The sequence below is a fragment of the Mirounga angustirostris genome, unplaced genomic scaffold, assembly GCF_029215605.1.
Source record: "Mirounga angustirostris isolate CCGP_5_RB_7025 unplaced genomic scaffold, mMirAng1.0.hap1 SCAF_12, whole genome shotgun sequence".
NCBI classification, from domain to species: domain Eukaryota; kingdom Metazoa; phylum Chordata; class Mammalia; order Carnivora; family Phocidae; genus Mirounga; species Mirounga angustirostris.
In genome coordinates this window covers 91,859,883-91,875,914 of record NW_026991720.1, presented here as the reverse complement: position 1 = coordinate 91,875,914, position 16,032 = coordinate 91,859,883, and the positions used below count along the sequence as shown (strand labels likewise).

Genomic DNA, 16,032 nt, shown 5'->3' with positions numbered 1-16,032 from the left:
TGCCTCTAGAAGACCTGAAAGGTTGCAAATCAATGCGAGGACACAAGGACTGATAAAGCCCATGGCTTGAGCAAGGTTGGGATTCACACACAGCGTGGAACCTGGCTTCCTACGCAAGCCTTCTATCTCCCTTGCTAGCGGGAGCAGCTCTGAACCACATTCACCATCGGGGGCATGGGAGCAATGCAGAGAACACCGGCCACGGATAGAGCCCTATATGGCACACAGAAACAATGGGTTACCTTGTAGATTTTGCAATGGCAGAGTCATAATGCCTCCGGCTGCAGCAGCTGCTACCAGCCCTTGGATGTTGGTGAGATTCGCGGTAGGCAGAGTGAGGACCAGTCCTTGTTGTCCTCCTAGCTGTCCGGCCATGTTGAAGGGGATGAGGATGGGCTGGTTGAGGGCCGGCGTGCCTCCCGGCATGACGCCAGCGACAGCCGAGGCTAACTGTTGTGCTGTCAGAAGAGGCTGCAAGGAAACAGATAATCCTAGCTCACTTTCCAGTGGAACCAAGACATGGCCTTTCAGAGCATTTTCTTCTAGCGGTCTAGTTCTTCTAGCAGGGTCAGAAATTTCCTGAACAGGGCGCCTGGGTGGCTCAGTTGGTTAAGCGACTGCCTTCGGCTCAGGTCATGATCCTGGAGTCCCGGGATCGAGTCCCGCATCGGGCTCCCTGCTCGGCGGGGAGTCTGCTTCTCCCTCTGACCCTCCTCCCTCTCATGTACTCTCTTTCATTCTCAGTCTCTCAAATAAATAAATAAAATCTTTATAAAAAAATAATAAATAAATAAAGTTTCATTGGGCGCCTGGGTGGCTCAGTTGGTTAAGCGACTGCCTTCGGCTCAGGTCATGATCCTGGAGTCCCGGGATCGAGTCCCGCATCGGGCTCCCTGCTCGGCGGGGAGTCTGCTTCTCCCTCTGACCCTCTTCCCTCTCATGCTCTCCGTCTCTCATTCTCTCTCTCTCAAATAAATAAAATCTTAAAAAAAAAAAAAAAGTTTGTTTTAAAAAAAAAAAAAAAAAGAAATTTCCTGAACAAGGAGCAAACACACATGCTCTGTTCCAGAATGAACCAGTAGGGGAAAAAAATTGAAATCACATTTCATTTATTTCTTTGGAAAATTTCATTGGGTTTGGATTTCTTTTGAGGAACTCAAATACCTTTAAAAGTAATACCTTACACTCACATATTATTCTTCCAATGAATTTCCATTTGATCTTAACCTTACATATTTGAAATTCTTTGCTAATTTGTTCTCTGTTGTTCCAGAAAGAACTCATTGGCATCAGAGGTGTTTTTTTGTTGTTGTTTTTGGGGTTTTTTGTTTTGTTTTGTTTTGGCTCAAAAGTAGCAATAAAATACTATTTTTATTTATTAGCAGCAAAAATAATGTAAAAGAGTTACAGCACGCTGGTAGGTCTTTAGTGACACCATTATGTGGATTTAGGACATATGCACAATCATAAGCCTTTTGGAAAGCAATTTGGAAATCTATATCAAGAGCTGCAGAAATACTCAACCCCTTTTAACTCAGAATATACTCCTGGGATAGAGCCTGAAGATACCATTCAAAAAGACAAAAGATAAATGCATGAAAACATGCATTACATTTAAAAATATATAAATGTTGAATAATATTTTGTTATAGTACTAAACTCAACAAGGTATTACACAGTCTTTAAAGTGGATCATTATGGCGCCTCTTTCAGAAAAATAGAAAATGTTTATCATACGAGAATCCCTAAAATAAACTGGATAATCATTAAGCAATGACAATGAAATCATTAAAATTGTAAAATTGTGTGTGTACATTAAGAGTTCTGAAAAAAGTATAGGAAAACAAAGACATTTGAGGTGGGTAAGTTGGCCAATCTTTTAAAGATGTCTTTTGCTATTACTCTAACATTCTTTGCTCAGTTCATACAAGATTAGAAACAAGGGTTTGTGTCCACTGTTTATCCATTAGCCATTGTTTGATGTGGACAGGCAGCCTCATCGGTGTGCGCTTTGGGCAGTAGGCGGATTTGAGCCCAGATGTGAGCTCTTCACCAGGATGACTTAGGAAGGATTCCTGCGCTGGCCAGGCCCCGTGACCAGAAGGGTCATGGGTCTTACAGACCTCGATGCAATGCCTTCATTGCACCCGTTTGGGAACCGTGTGACACATAATGCCATGTCCATTTTTCTTCTTCATGGAGGGGTTTCAACTTTTTTGTTTTTGATGCAGCATGATTCTATAAAACAAAAGGTAAGCAAATAGAGGCAGAGTGCAAAACCCAGTAAATTATAGGCAGGCACCATTCTAATATTGCCATGGGCATATGAATGCAATTGTCCTACCAACGAGATACAGAAGGATTAGTAAGTTGCCCAAAGCCCCATATCTGGTGGGCATGGGCGGATCATGTCAAGGCAGGCTGCTCCAGAGCCCATGGCTCACCCCTTTCTGGCCATGCCCTCTCATGCACGAACTGATTCAGAGAAGTGGGGCTGCTGTATTTGCAGAATGAGGGGAGGAGGGCTGACCCCGCTCTCTGGCCGCTGCCTACAGCCTCCCATCACAGCTCCTGCTGGGGAGGCCTTGCAGAAGCCCTGGGACAACAGATGCAGCCTGGTTCTAGACTACTCCAGATTCCATGGGCTTCACTCCTAATTTGTTTGTTAGAGTCTACTAAATTCACATGAAGTAACTGCCTCTCTTTAAAAAAAAAAATAAGAAAGCCACTGTAAAGCACAAAACAAACATATTTTTTAAGAGCAAGTACAAAATGATAAACTGGTCCTCAGATCACTGATGTTATATCACTGCCCACAGTAATATCATGATAAGGGGGAAGCAAATGGCTGGTTCTCAGACTACGCAGGTCAGAGATTTGGGGGGTTTGGCATGTAGTATTTTTTTTATGGCATGTAGTATTTTTTTTAATTGAATTCTTGGGGTTGAAGCAGGGCATGCATTCTCCAGCTTGTCAAGGTGCCCACCACGTCTCACTGTCTGGGTCTGTCCCGCACTGACTTGACCCAGAGGCATGAGTTTGTCACTCCTGGTATGTTCACACACACACACACATGCACGCACGCACATGCATGCACTCAAGCGCACGCGTGCACACACACACACACACACAATGTCACCAGCATGAAAGTTTTAGAAAAGGCATAGCTGGGAGATTCCGGCTTCTGAGATTCCCAGTAGAACCCTCTCTGGGCTTCCATAAATGAGCAGACACCTCCCCAGGCTTTCTGTCCTTGAGCACCAAGGACCTGAGACCACAGGGAGACTTGGTGGCTGCTGGAACAAAAGTGAGGACCAACCCAAGCCCTACACTTGGGTTTCCAAGTCTTGAATTGGTGCGCCCTCAAAGTGCTGAAAGTGATTAATTTGCAGGAACAATGACCGCAAAGGGGAGAGACGGTCTCCCATAGTCACCTCTTCTCCCAGAAAAGCAGGTGAACTCCGAAAGCGTCCCACTAAATGCCAGAGCTAAAACAACCGCAGCCAAGAGCCCAGCTCTTATAATTGTGTTCTACACCTCCGTATAACCACACCAGGCTGCAAAAAACAAATATTGGACTTTAAAAAATAATGAATGTATTTCTTTATTAATGCAAGAGCTGTATGTGATGTACAGTATTGTCAAACCCAATAAGCTGAACTTGCATTAAAATTGCATTAACTTTTTTATATTAAATCACATCCTGTATTTCAAAAATGGCTACAGTAAGGTTGAAATAACTTAATTTTCTTCACACTCCAGTCATTAAAGTTTTACTTTCTAGAAAACTGCATGGTAGCCAACGGCACAATGGTAAGTGGGTTTTAAGAAGGGAAAAAAAAAGTTTCCTAATGATTAAAACCAACATTGCCTTTAAAAAGAGAGGAGTTCTGCAAACACTTTCTTTTTCCTTGATGGCATTTAATAAATAATACAGTCATGCAGTTTCCCACACAAAAATTTATCACCGTGTTTGCTCTGTTGGAGTTGATTGGATTTAACTCATTACTATTTATTCGGTTATTTATATGGTTAAACCATCCTAAATGCAGCCTAATGGAAAAGCAGTTGAGAGATACTGACCTGCGGCCCAACCGGGAAAGGGGAGTGGGTCTGACTGGCCTGGTGTTGGTCAGGAGTGCCTGGGTCTGACAGAGCCGGGTTTCCTCTGGCCCCTGGAATTCAAAAGAGAAGTGCTCCCTTTAATAGAAGATCCAGCCTGGGAACTGCCCATGACCCCATTTTCCTGTGATGTCACATAACATTAAGGTACAGATGACATGCCAGAGTGGTTTATCAATAGCTGCAGTGCTCAAATCACTTGTCAACTGCATAAATTATGCTAACAGATATTCAGGATGGCCAGTCATTCCGGGAGGGAGAAGGCTGTGACGGGGGAAAGTGACACCATCATCAGTCGCGCTAATAGGCTTGCATGATCCATCAGTTTGCACGGCGTATGCCAATGTGTTGCGCGGGTGGGAAGCCGCATCCTTTATGCACAGGCGGGCAACAGCTAATCTAATTTCCCAAAGCCAGAGAACGCATGATCTCAGACATGACCAAGTACATCTATATTATCCCTTAATATGGTTGTAGACCCTTAAGCCTTTTCTCCATACCCACTGCAGACACCAACTCGTATGAATGTGTTTTCCTAGAGACAGCTTTTTTCAATGTCACCTTAGGGGATACCCTGGACAGCACAGGGATCTCCCGAAGCAAGTTTCCTGGGTGCTAACGGAAATGGTAGGAATAGCACACTAACTCCAGGGAGCCCCGCTGTGCTATGCAGGGGGAACGCAGCTTCCTTCCTGTGCCGGAATCCTGTTGGATGCCAAAGCACGAGAAATGAAATCCCACCAAAACAGCAAGTCTTTCACATCTTCTTAAAACAGTGTAGTTTCTCTGTGTGCGTTCGTGTGCTTTGTTTCAGGACAGACTGGAGCAGGTAGGATAGTGGCAGGAACCATAAACAGATGAATAGGCAAACAAAAAATAACTAAATAGACCCGGCTGCAATTTTTGAGGGGTTTGACTCAGTAGCTTTTGTTTTCTTGGTGGTTGAAATCCAATTCCAAGCCACCCTTAACGAGATCCTCTTTCCTGATGTTTGTCCTATGAATAGCAAGTGGGTGACAATTCAAACCCTGTTTACTGGCATGCCGTGGACGGCCAAGAAAAAAAGATATGATCCTGTCATGCTTATAAATTTTAAAGAAGGTATTATTGGCTCATTTAAAACAAATTCTTCTATATGTTCTCCAAAGGGACAGACTTATAAATAATGGAAATGTGGAAAAAAATATTTCAGCACATTAAGCTACAAATAAAATTGACTGCTACATATTATTCAATTGGCTTCTATCTCCACTGCGATGTGTCAATCATAACAGCATTTTATAATAAGATTAAGCAATAAATGTGCAAAGCCATTATGCAGAAATCTGGAAATCTTATTAATTTGTAATATTTTTTTGTGCAGAGAGTCAGGAATGGACATTGCTTGGGGAATACTTACAAGCATTCTATTGAAATTTCTAAATTGATTTGGAACAAACTAATAAAAACACAGACTTGCTGACATTTTATAAAGTGAATTCTGTCAAAATATGTTTGGCATTTTAATGCTTGCTGTCATTTAATAACAAGGGTAAGATGACCCATCATGAGATGCCAACAATTTCCTCATAATGTGCACGAGACCTGTCTTCTAAATTTTTTATATGTGATGTACTCATTATGCTTGAGTAGTAGGGCACTTTAAATGGTGCGCTTTGCTGGGTGAATGTCGTATTTTCTGCTCTTGTATAATCAAGTCCAATTTTGCCTTAAAATTCTCATTAGAGCTTTGTGCACTTTTATAGAGCAAATCCAGGTCCCCAAGGGATGCTTTTGGTCACTTAGATATATTCTGAAATAGCTAAAAACCCACTTTGGTTTAGTTTTTGTAGACAATTTAAAATTTGGGGTGGCTGCCCCATCCCCACTGGGCATGGATTTTGACACTGGACTGCAAAAAGTGAGTTTTACAGAGGGAAACCCCTTCTGCACCATTAAAACACATATATGTCTTAATTTCAAAACACTTCTATACTGTGCCAGGCCCTCCGGCCTCAAATTTTTTTCATGTGCACCAGGCCCACTTTTGGACCTTGTCCTTAAGGATATACCATTGTAAGGTTCAGGATCTGTATCAATGAGAAGTTGTTGGCTGCCCCTAACTTTACACAGATTACATTTGCTTACAATTTATTCTTTGTTGCCGGAGGCCCTCCCCACACAGGGCAGCTTGTCTTGAGGCTGGTGATTCTCAAAAACCATGTTCAGTGCAGTACGGGGCAAGTTCACACAATTTCATGTGTAAAATGAAGTCTTTCACAGGCTTTAGAGGAGATTATGTATGCTCTCCTGCCTGGATCAAAAAGTAATGTTTCTTCTTAATGCACATCTCCAATTCCCCCAAACACATGTATCATGCTTAACCTTGTAGGACCATATAATAATCTGTCTGGTCGGAAGGCAGCTCCCAAGTCAGGGGCCTTCTCAGAGCCAGAGAGGGGAAGCCAGTAGTCAGAATGAATAAATGACATTGGCTAAGGGTTGCTGAGAGATTCAAAGCAGCACGTAGCTGTGCGTTAGCAGACTCTGAGGTCACCTATTTCCACGACCACAGACGTGAAAACATGAACTTAAACAGGCTGGGCAGGTTCCTCCTGATCAGGATCCTAGGAAACACGTTACCTCTCTGAGATCAGGGATGTCCAGAGAGTTCTCTGTGGCCTGTTGTGAATGTAATAGGCTGCACTTTTCAGGCGCGCCTTTGAGCTTTCATAGAGCAGGACGGTCTCCGCTCTCCACACCCACGCCCCAATGCAAGCAGGGCATTTGCACCTATTGAAATCTTCATTCAATGAAAAGAGAGGTCTGGCTTTTAATCTGGGGGCAGTAGAATTCACAGAAGACAGGTATTGCCATCCACTTGACTCTTTACTCTTGTTTAGTATAAGCTTTGGAAATATCTTTAAATTATTAGCTTATTGGCAAATTCTACCTCGATTCCAATTTAGAGACAAAAGGCACTTTGGTGTCTGGGTGTTTAAAAGATTAAACTTTAAGCTCTGCTTGGGTCTCAGTTTATGCCACTTAACTAGGTATGTGAACTTGGACTTGTTTTCCAACTTCTTTATGCATCAGCTTCCTCCTCTAGAAGTCCAGGATGATAACAGTGCCTCCCTCATAGGGTTGCTGTTTGTAAGGATTAAATGAGCCCAGAGATTTGCAGATTTCATGGGACAGTACAGGTTTGTGCTAATTCTGTTGACTACTTTTACAAGATTTTATTTGTTTTTAATGTATTTAATATTATTTAATTTTTAAAAGATTTATTTATTTGAGAGAGAGAGAACAGAGGGAGAGTGAGAGGGAGAAGCAGACTCCCCACCGAGCACAGACCTGAAGCGGGGCTCGATCCCAGGACCCTGAGATCAGGACCCAAGCCGAAGGCAGAGGCTTAACTGACTGAGCCATGCAGTTGCCCCAATATTATTTAGTTTGCCCATGACATTCACCTGCCCCAAGTCAACTTAATATATACTCCCGTCCCTATGTGTGCAGTCCATGTTCCCTCCCATGCTACCCTAACTGTATTCCGTATCATTTGATGAATGTATGAAACTGAACTGTAAGAGTCCACAAAGCTAGAGGTTTACACAGAAGGCTTCCTTTAGTCCATGGTAACGTGATCAGGAAATACGACAAAATGATACCGGCAAACAGTTTCCAATTCTCACAGACCAGGGCTTGGACCACGTAGTTCCTACTCAGGATGGAGAATCAGAATCGCTCAGGGAGCCTCTTGAACACAGAGGTTCTCATCACTCATGAGGCTACTGATGGGACCGCATAGGGATGGCGGTGGCTCACATGCATGTTTTCTAAAACCCGCAGTGATTGAGGACCACAGAGGGGACAAGTGGTGTAGAAGCTGCCCCCACAAATCCGGATTTCCTTTGTGCTGAGGAACCACGCATGAGTAGTTCCATGAATAGCAGGTGGGGCACGAGCTGGTCTGCCAAGTGCCTGCACCCTAGAGTGTTCTTCCGTCTTATCTTGGTTGACTTCCAGCTTCGCAAGGGGAAGAACCATCTCAAATACGTCAATTTTGTAATTAGGATTTGTTCCCAGGTAATTCAAGGGTTGTGAAAATGGATTTTAAAGGGGTTATAATATAAAAATTTCAATAGCTATATAATAGGAGTCAATTCTTAGGAGATACTGGGACCCCTAGTGTAAGTCTGTTACGGAAAGGATGGGTCCCTAAGTGGTGAGACACTGAAAGACTGAGTAGGAGTTATGCCCAGATAAAACTTATTTTGGGGGCACCTGGGTGGCTCAGATGGTTAAGTGTCTGCCTTTGGCTCAGGTCATGATCCCAGGGTCCTGGGATCGAGTCCCGCATCGGGCTCCCTGCTAGGTGGAGAGCCTGCTTCTCCCTCTGCCTCTGCCACTCTCTCTCTCTCTCTCTGACTCTCATGAATAAATAAAGAAAACATTAAAAAAAACCAAAAACTTATTTTTAATTGTTAAGATGCCTGCTTGTCAGAGCATGGGGTCATTCCACACCATCTTTCCGGTGTTGATCTCATATCTGAAACCTGCCAAGCTGCCTGCAGATCTCTCTGCTCCAGAGAGATAGGACTGTCTGCAGAAATGAGAGACTCTGCAGACTCTGTTCTTCTCCCTTCAGTGCCTTCCTCAAGTAGCCTGGAAAGTTCTACCCTCCCACCCAGCTCAAGGTGGGAGCTCCTGAATGACCTCACTGTGTTCCTTATATCAGGTTCGTTTTCTTTTGCAAATTCCTCTTCTTCTTCTTCTTCTCCTTCCTCTTCCTCCCCTCCCCCCTTCTTCCTCTTCTTCTGCTTCTTCTTCTTCATACAATGTGTTTTCATTAACTAAGGCAAACCCAGGCTTGGCACCTCCCAGTTACTCTACAAGTAACAAAGGTATACAATTTAGTAGAGTATTAAATGCTCCCCGCCACTACCCCCCCAGCCGTTTTGGCGTTTTGGGAGTTGACTTTTCCAAATAAGTAATTTTAAGAAGCAAATATCACATCTTTAATCCTGAGAGGTTATACTCTTTTCTGGAGCCTTATCCTGTTCCTTTGAGAAGGAACCAGAATTGCAAATACAAATTGCTCATCCAGAATAAACCAGTTTCACTTTCTCCCCGGTGCTGGGCATCCCTCCCAGGTTCAGTACCTAAGATTCCCTTGTTAGCGACCGATACATTTTTAACAAACTGGTTTCTTCAGAGAGAGAGAGAGAGAGAGTTTGGGTTTCTTTCCTCTATGCGTTAGCACGGATATAATCACATGAAGGTCACAGGGATCGCTCAGCTTTTTCTGGTATTTGGACTTTGCTTCCCCACTGTTTGTGGTTTTCACCGGCCAAAGAGGTGATGCCAAGGTTTCTTATTATAAGATGGACAGTTGAAGGCATTATTATTTCATGTTGGGATGTGAACCCAGCTAAGCAGGGCAGAGGCCCCTCTCAATTACACTTCCCTTTCTTCCAATTTCTTCAAGATTACAAAATGCCAAAGAGGGAGTGGGTGTGTCTATAAAAATCTCTTTAGAGCCACTGCCACCATTTGCCACTCAGAACACTACCCAGACCCCTGGTGGAATTGGAGACTTTAGAGTAATAAGCTGCACTTGGAAATTCAACGTTCATTCATTCACGTAAGGGTTTGTGTGTTTTTGCAAGTCCTGTTGACAAGTACTTATAACTTCACTCATCGAAGCCTGGAGAACAGAGGTCTAATGACATTCGTGTGAAAAATGAACTTCTTGGTTCTTCTGGCAGGTGAATTCCCCAGCCTTTAGTGGAGGGAAATCCAGTTTTCTCTGAGGGCTGGTCTAGGCGCTCAGTGGTCCTCAAGGCTGATATTTATTTAAAGGCTGCACATATGCATGAGAAGTCAAGGGGAGATTTGAGATATCTCGACAAAGTATAACAAGAAATCCTACAAGTCCCTTTTTGGACTTGATAATCTGCAGACTTTTTTGTAATATCTACCAGAATTATTCCAAAGTCGCTCTGTTCTACCAGCAGACTTAGTCTATGCGTGCTGGAGCATAAAGACTTTTTTTTTTCCTTTCTCAGAATTTACTAAATCTCTCTCCAGTCTCCCTGCAACAATTTTTTATCATTTGTTTTCACATCCATCTAATAAAAGCAGAGCTGAACTCCTGTGATATCTAGGCCAGTAAAGGTCTCCACTTCGGTAAATGCTTCCTCTCAGAAAAGAGATGAAAAAAGAGAGAGTCATCAAACATACTTAAGCAAAATTCCACGACATACTATTGGCATATAGGGATCTTTGGGGTATGGATTATTCCTTGAGTACTGCTATCTCCACAAGAACGTAAGTTCTTCCAGGGCAAAGACTCTAACTCACCTTTGCATCTCCTGCAGGCCAGCTCTTTAGTGTGTACATATGTACGACCATATGTAAACATTTATGTGTGGATGTGAAGATATGCATGCATGTTGGTGTTTATGTATGCTGTAGTGAGTTGGTATCTTTTTAAAGATTTTATTTGACAGAGAGAGAGAGAGCACAAGCAGAGGCAGCTGCAGGCAGAGGGAGAAACAGACTCCCCGCTGAGCAGGGAGCCTGATGCAGGACTTGATCCCAGGATCCTGGGCTCATGACCCAAGGGGAAGGCAGATGCTTAACTGATGGAGCCACCCAGGTGCCCCATGAATTGGTATTCTTAAAACAATGGAGATATGTATCAAAGTGAACTGAAACCATTTGGACACAATGGCTTGTCTAATTTTTACAAGGCCTTTTTAAATCAACCCAGGGATGTTTCCAACCCAGGGATGGAGTCTTTGCTCTCAGCCCAGCCCATGGAGAAGGTTGAGTACACCCTGTGCTTTTATGCCTATCTGTGGAGCCTCCTCCTTTCATGCTTCATCCATACTTCACCCTGCACCAGGGTCTGCTAACATAATTTGCAGGCTCAGTGCAAAATAAAAATGCAGGTCCCTGGTATGAGACTGGGAAGTCAGTCTCCTCTTTTCCGAGGCTGCTGTTTCAAACCATGGCTCATGGGTGGACCCGCGGGACTGCAACCTCCCTGCTGGGATGAGCTAAACACCTGGTAGGTGGGAAGCGTCTGCTGAGTTGTATGCTGAGCAGATGACCTTCTCTGCACCGGACCCAGGCCCCCAGGGGAGGCAGAACGGGGAGAGCCACAGCCATAGCCAGGCTCCCAGGGGTCCTGGGGCACCAGGGGCAGGGAGCAGGTCCTGGGGAGGTGAGGAGACAGCGGTTGGACTGCCAGAGGTGCCAAGCCCTCACCCGCTCACTCACTCGCATGCTTTTGCTGTCCCATCAGACTTTACTTACAAGATACTACTTCAAAGGTAAATTATTAAGAATTGCAAGGCAATGGCTTCAGAGCACTAGTCCCCACACATCGGCGGGGGCGGGGGGGCAGCTGGGTGGGGAGTCCCGTGTGCCTTCAGAGGCTGCCAGGCCCATGAAGTGGGCCCTGCCCTTGGCTCACTGTCGGCTCCCATTGACGATTTGGGGTCACTAGTTTTCTGCCAAGGGACTCCCTTATAAAGGGTCGTCAAATTTTGAAAGTTACACCTAAACCTATATTGGGAAGCCATTTTTCCAAATCAATACAAATTTTGAAAATAATGTTTGTGTCCACAGAGGAACTTAGATACGGTCTTTTTCCCCAGCAAGAAATTGAACTTACAAATCATCAGCGCATTTATTAGACATCACTACCAATGACCACATAAAGACATCATTTGGTAGAAAAGATAAAACATTGCTTTGTTTCCTATGACTTCTCAGTTACCTATGCCTAAACTGGGAAGCCAGGGCATGCATCCCTCAAAAGGGAAATCATATAGAACATGTCACATATCTTTCCTCAGTTGTAGACCTAACTTTTGAACAGTGTGCTTTCACTAAAAAACCCCCACAACCTTTCTCTTCTGACCAGGTGGTTACTGGACCATCACCAAGCTTGCCGACAGGGGGACATGATCTAAATACTCCAGGGCAATATAATTGGCCTACTGTTAAAGTTCTCCCAGTTGTACCCACGGTACAACGTGCAAGAATGACTGAAAACTGACCTTGAATGTGTTTAAAAAAGGGTCAGAGCGGTTAAATAATCTGCTTTAAGAGCTTAGGTGAAAATGCATGCGTGTGTGTGCGCGCATGCGTGCATGTGTGTTTTGGAGTGGGAAGACGAGGCCAAAGCCAGGGAAGCTAGTCCGCGTTTTCCCACCTAACACCCATGCTTGTGCTGTGGCCTTCAAATGGTAGGAGGTAGAGGTCGTTGCAGTCCTTCTAATATTCCATCCTCCAGCCTCTTCTAGGAACATTCAGGTTTGTTTTCGCGTATCAGCAAGCCTGTCTTTGTGGCCCTACAGACCAAGAGGGCTACCCCATCAAAAGTCTCATCAGGAGACGTTAGACTGTTTCGGTGTATCGAGGCTCTTAGTTGAGCAGCCCAATGTAGATACCCGGAAACCCAAGCCTGAAAGGGAGAGGGGGATGTCAAACAGAATTGCTATGTCATGGTAATGTGAGCCCCAAATCCTGGCTCGGACCAAAGTGTCATGGAAACCACAGTGGTGGATCATCGCCCTCTGCTCCTCCGGGACCCTAGATGCCTTCCGGAGGCCTGAACTTGGCACCACCCTTCAGCTGCAAGGAGGCTGCTGATCTGATGTCCTGAACATGATTTAACCATGAGCGACAACAGAATAAATCATTATTTCAATTGGAAATGATGGCCTCGGGGTACAGTCATTTCTGATAAAATACACAGAGTACAAGGTCTCAGAGACCACTCCCCACCCCGGTGCAGAAACTTGAGGTCCTCCATCTGCAGTGGTTGCATTTCTGACACAAAGATCAGGTGGTTGGATCATCACAGACCACGGACTTTCCCAGACTCTGGGATGTCACAGAGCAGTCAGATTAAAGCAGCACGCTAATAATCATGTGAATAAGAAGATCTTAGCATTTAATTTTGCCAAGCAAAAATATCTTTAAAAACTGCCAGGAACTGTCATTATCAGACAATAAAGGCATTTTAATGCCCCTCTCTTACCCCAAAACGTATGTTTACATTTATTTATTTTTATTTTTTTAAAGATTTCATTTATTTATTTGAGGGAGAGAGCATGAGCAGAGGGGAAAGGCAGAGGGAGAGGGAGAAGCAGACTCCCCACTGAGCAGGGAACCCGATGTGGGACTCGATCCCAGGACCCTGGGATCATGACCTGAGCCAAAGGCAGACGCTTAACCGACTGAGCCACCCAGACGCCCCATGGGTGTGTTTAAGATAATCCTTTAAATAGAAAAAAATTTAAGCTAACGAAAAACTCGTGACATTGGACTTTTTTTTTTTTTTCATTTTCCGTTTGAACAGTGTCTGTTTAGCGTTAGGGGACTCTGGTGTGTCACAGAGCACTGGGGAGCTTCTCGTGGGCATGGTAGGATTTAAGGAATTGGTATGCCTCTCCCTATCCTCCTCCAGAAACAAAATATGTCTGACAAACACTCTGAAAATGTTTCTTCCTGAAATAACTAATCCCTCTTTTCCTTCAATCTTTATTTTTAGAGATAGTGATATATTTTCTTTATATAAAGTTCTATGTGTTAAGTAATACATTGATTTCTTTATATATATTATTTCATCAACCCTCACAATACCCCTGTAATGTAAGTTTATGATTATTATGTCCACTTATACAGGAAACTAAACTTTATAGAGGTTAACTCACTCACGTAACAAGTAAGTGACAGTAAGTAAGTGACAGAAAGGAGACCTCATCCATCTGATCAATGGAAGGCCCATGTCTTTATCAGTTAGACTATCTACTGCTCAAATATCTTATAATAGCTACCACTTACTGAATACTTACTGAGAGCCAGACACTTTGCTCAGTATTTTGTGTACATTTTCTCATTTAATCTCCATAGAATCCCCGTGTTATCAGGATTATCATTCCCATTTTACAGATGTGTAAGCTAAGGTTTAGACAGGTTAAATAACTCACCTATGGTCACATACTGAGTGACAGCATCAGGATTTGAACCCAGTTCTATTAAACTCCAAGGCTATACTACCTCATACATCAAACGCCAATGTTTTAGGGAGACAGAACAAATAAACCCCCAATGCCATGATAGAAATGATGTTTTTCAGGTATTTTCCTAGTGGAACTTGGCTCCAGAGACCTCTAGGTTCCAGGTCTAGGAAAGTGGGTGATGGAGGAGTGGAAATGGGGCACACACAATGGGAAGAGGGTGAAGGGCAGGTCCCACCAGGCATAAGCTTTTTCTGTGCCCCATTTTTTTCCCAGACTCTGACAAATTCCTAAGAAATAAACGCCCCCATCTTCCTTAAAATAATGTTCACAATGCACTAGCTACAAAACAGCTGCATTCTTAGGGTCTCCATTCCCAAGGCGTGATCTCTGGGCCAGCAGTGACAGCATCACCAGGGACCTTGTTAGAAAGGCACACCTGCAGGTCCCGGCCCATCCAGGTGTGAGATCCACTGAATCAAAACCCGCATTGTGACAAAATCGCAAGGTAATTCACACCCACAGTAAAGTGTGAGAAGTACTGAGTTTATAAGTAAGTCCTTCCTTCCCGCCCACCCCCTTCCTTCTTTTCTTCTTCCTTTCTCCTCCCCTCATCCCTTCCTTGTTTCCCTTCTCTTTCCTCCCTTCCTTCCCTTCTTCCTCCCTTCCTTCCTTCCATTCTTCCTTCCTCCCTTTGCTTGGGTGGCATTTAAGCACAAATATACCGGAAACCCCTAACTTTGATCACACTCACAGGAGACTGTTGTATCCTGTCTCACAGAAGTCAGGGCAGGGGTGCGTGGAAATGCAGGAGAACACATTCAAGAGGAATACTCTGTCACAGTAATAACCCTCGACAACTCCTCACCCCCCGCAACCTGTGGGAGGACTCCCAGCAAAGAGGTTCACAGCAGGGAGAGCAGGTCCTACATTCTTAAAGGGAAGCATATTTATCCTTTTTAAAACACAACAAAACTGATGTGCAGCCCCATATTCTTGCTCTGTGATTTATGGCAATTTTCCTGACACTTTCTCTTTCTGTATCCACATCTTCGCTTTTCCATTTGTGAGGATCCGTGAAGATAAGAGTCTGGCCTATCCATTTCAGTTATTTGCTCTCAGAACAGCACATTCTTTGCAAAAGTAGCCAGAGCACCACTTTAAAAAAGGGGAATAAACATTTTAAGTCTCTTAAAGCTGAGATAAAACCGCATTTCTACAGATCCTCCGAAAGGGTAGCATTTGCGATCACTCTTGTGTGCAACTCAAGATTGGTGGAAGAGGGGTCATGCAGAACCCGGCAAAGGACAGGAAGGAAAACCTCCCAGAGGAACCCTGTCACATGGGATTGCAGCGTCACCCCTAGTTAGCAACCCCTTATGGTCACGGAGCCTCTGTAACAAAACTGTGTGGGAAGAGGCGGAAGGATGCTGAACAGCGCCCCGGGAACAAGTTACCAAGTGCCACCAAACCTTCTTCGGAGAAGTGGTAACAACACATTGCAACTGTAATATGTTGCAACTGTAATACGATTAAGTGATTAAGTGGATCCCAGAATAGAAAATGCAAATTCATGTCCCGTCTGCAGATCGTTGGTTAGATGTTTTTTTTTCCCCTGACAGTTGGTTATAAAAAACCAGCCAAACATCTAGTCGGATTTCTGTGTCTGTGACCATTTTTCTCTCAGTCTATTTATCTCTTGGCATTCCTGTAATTGAAAAAGTATCTATTGCTAAAAGATGCTATTAACTTGAGTGCATTCATAGAGTGTTCTATCACTAATAGACTTAGGTCATATTCTTTTATCCTTTTAGCAAAGCATTATTTTGTTGTCCTCTTGTTCTTAAGGCTTTGTTCCACTTAAAGTCAAATAGAACAAAAGCTTTGCAGA

At 43.8% G+C, this 16,032-nt stretch overlaps 1 protein-coding gene across 1 annotated transcript in view; it reads right to left on the bottom strand.

Annotated features, from left to right (window-relative positions):
• Positions 1-16,032, bottom strand: part of POU6F2 (POU class 6 homeobox 2) — a 478,894-nt gene that overhangs the window by 253,880 nt on the left and 208,982 nt on the right. The window contains exons 3-4 of the mRNA XM_064575615.1: positions 4,084-4,175; positions 243-471 (exon numbers count right to left, since the gene is read on the bottom strand). Coding sequence (XP_064431685.1) covers positions 243-471; positions 4,084-4,175 — 321 coding nt within the window. The remainder of the gene's footprint in view (positions 1-242; positions 472-4,083; positions 4,176-16,032) is intronic.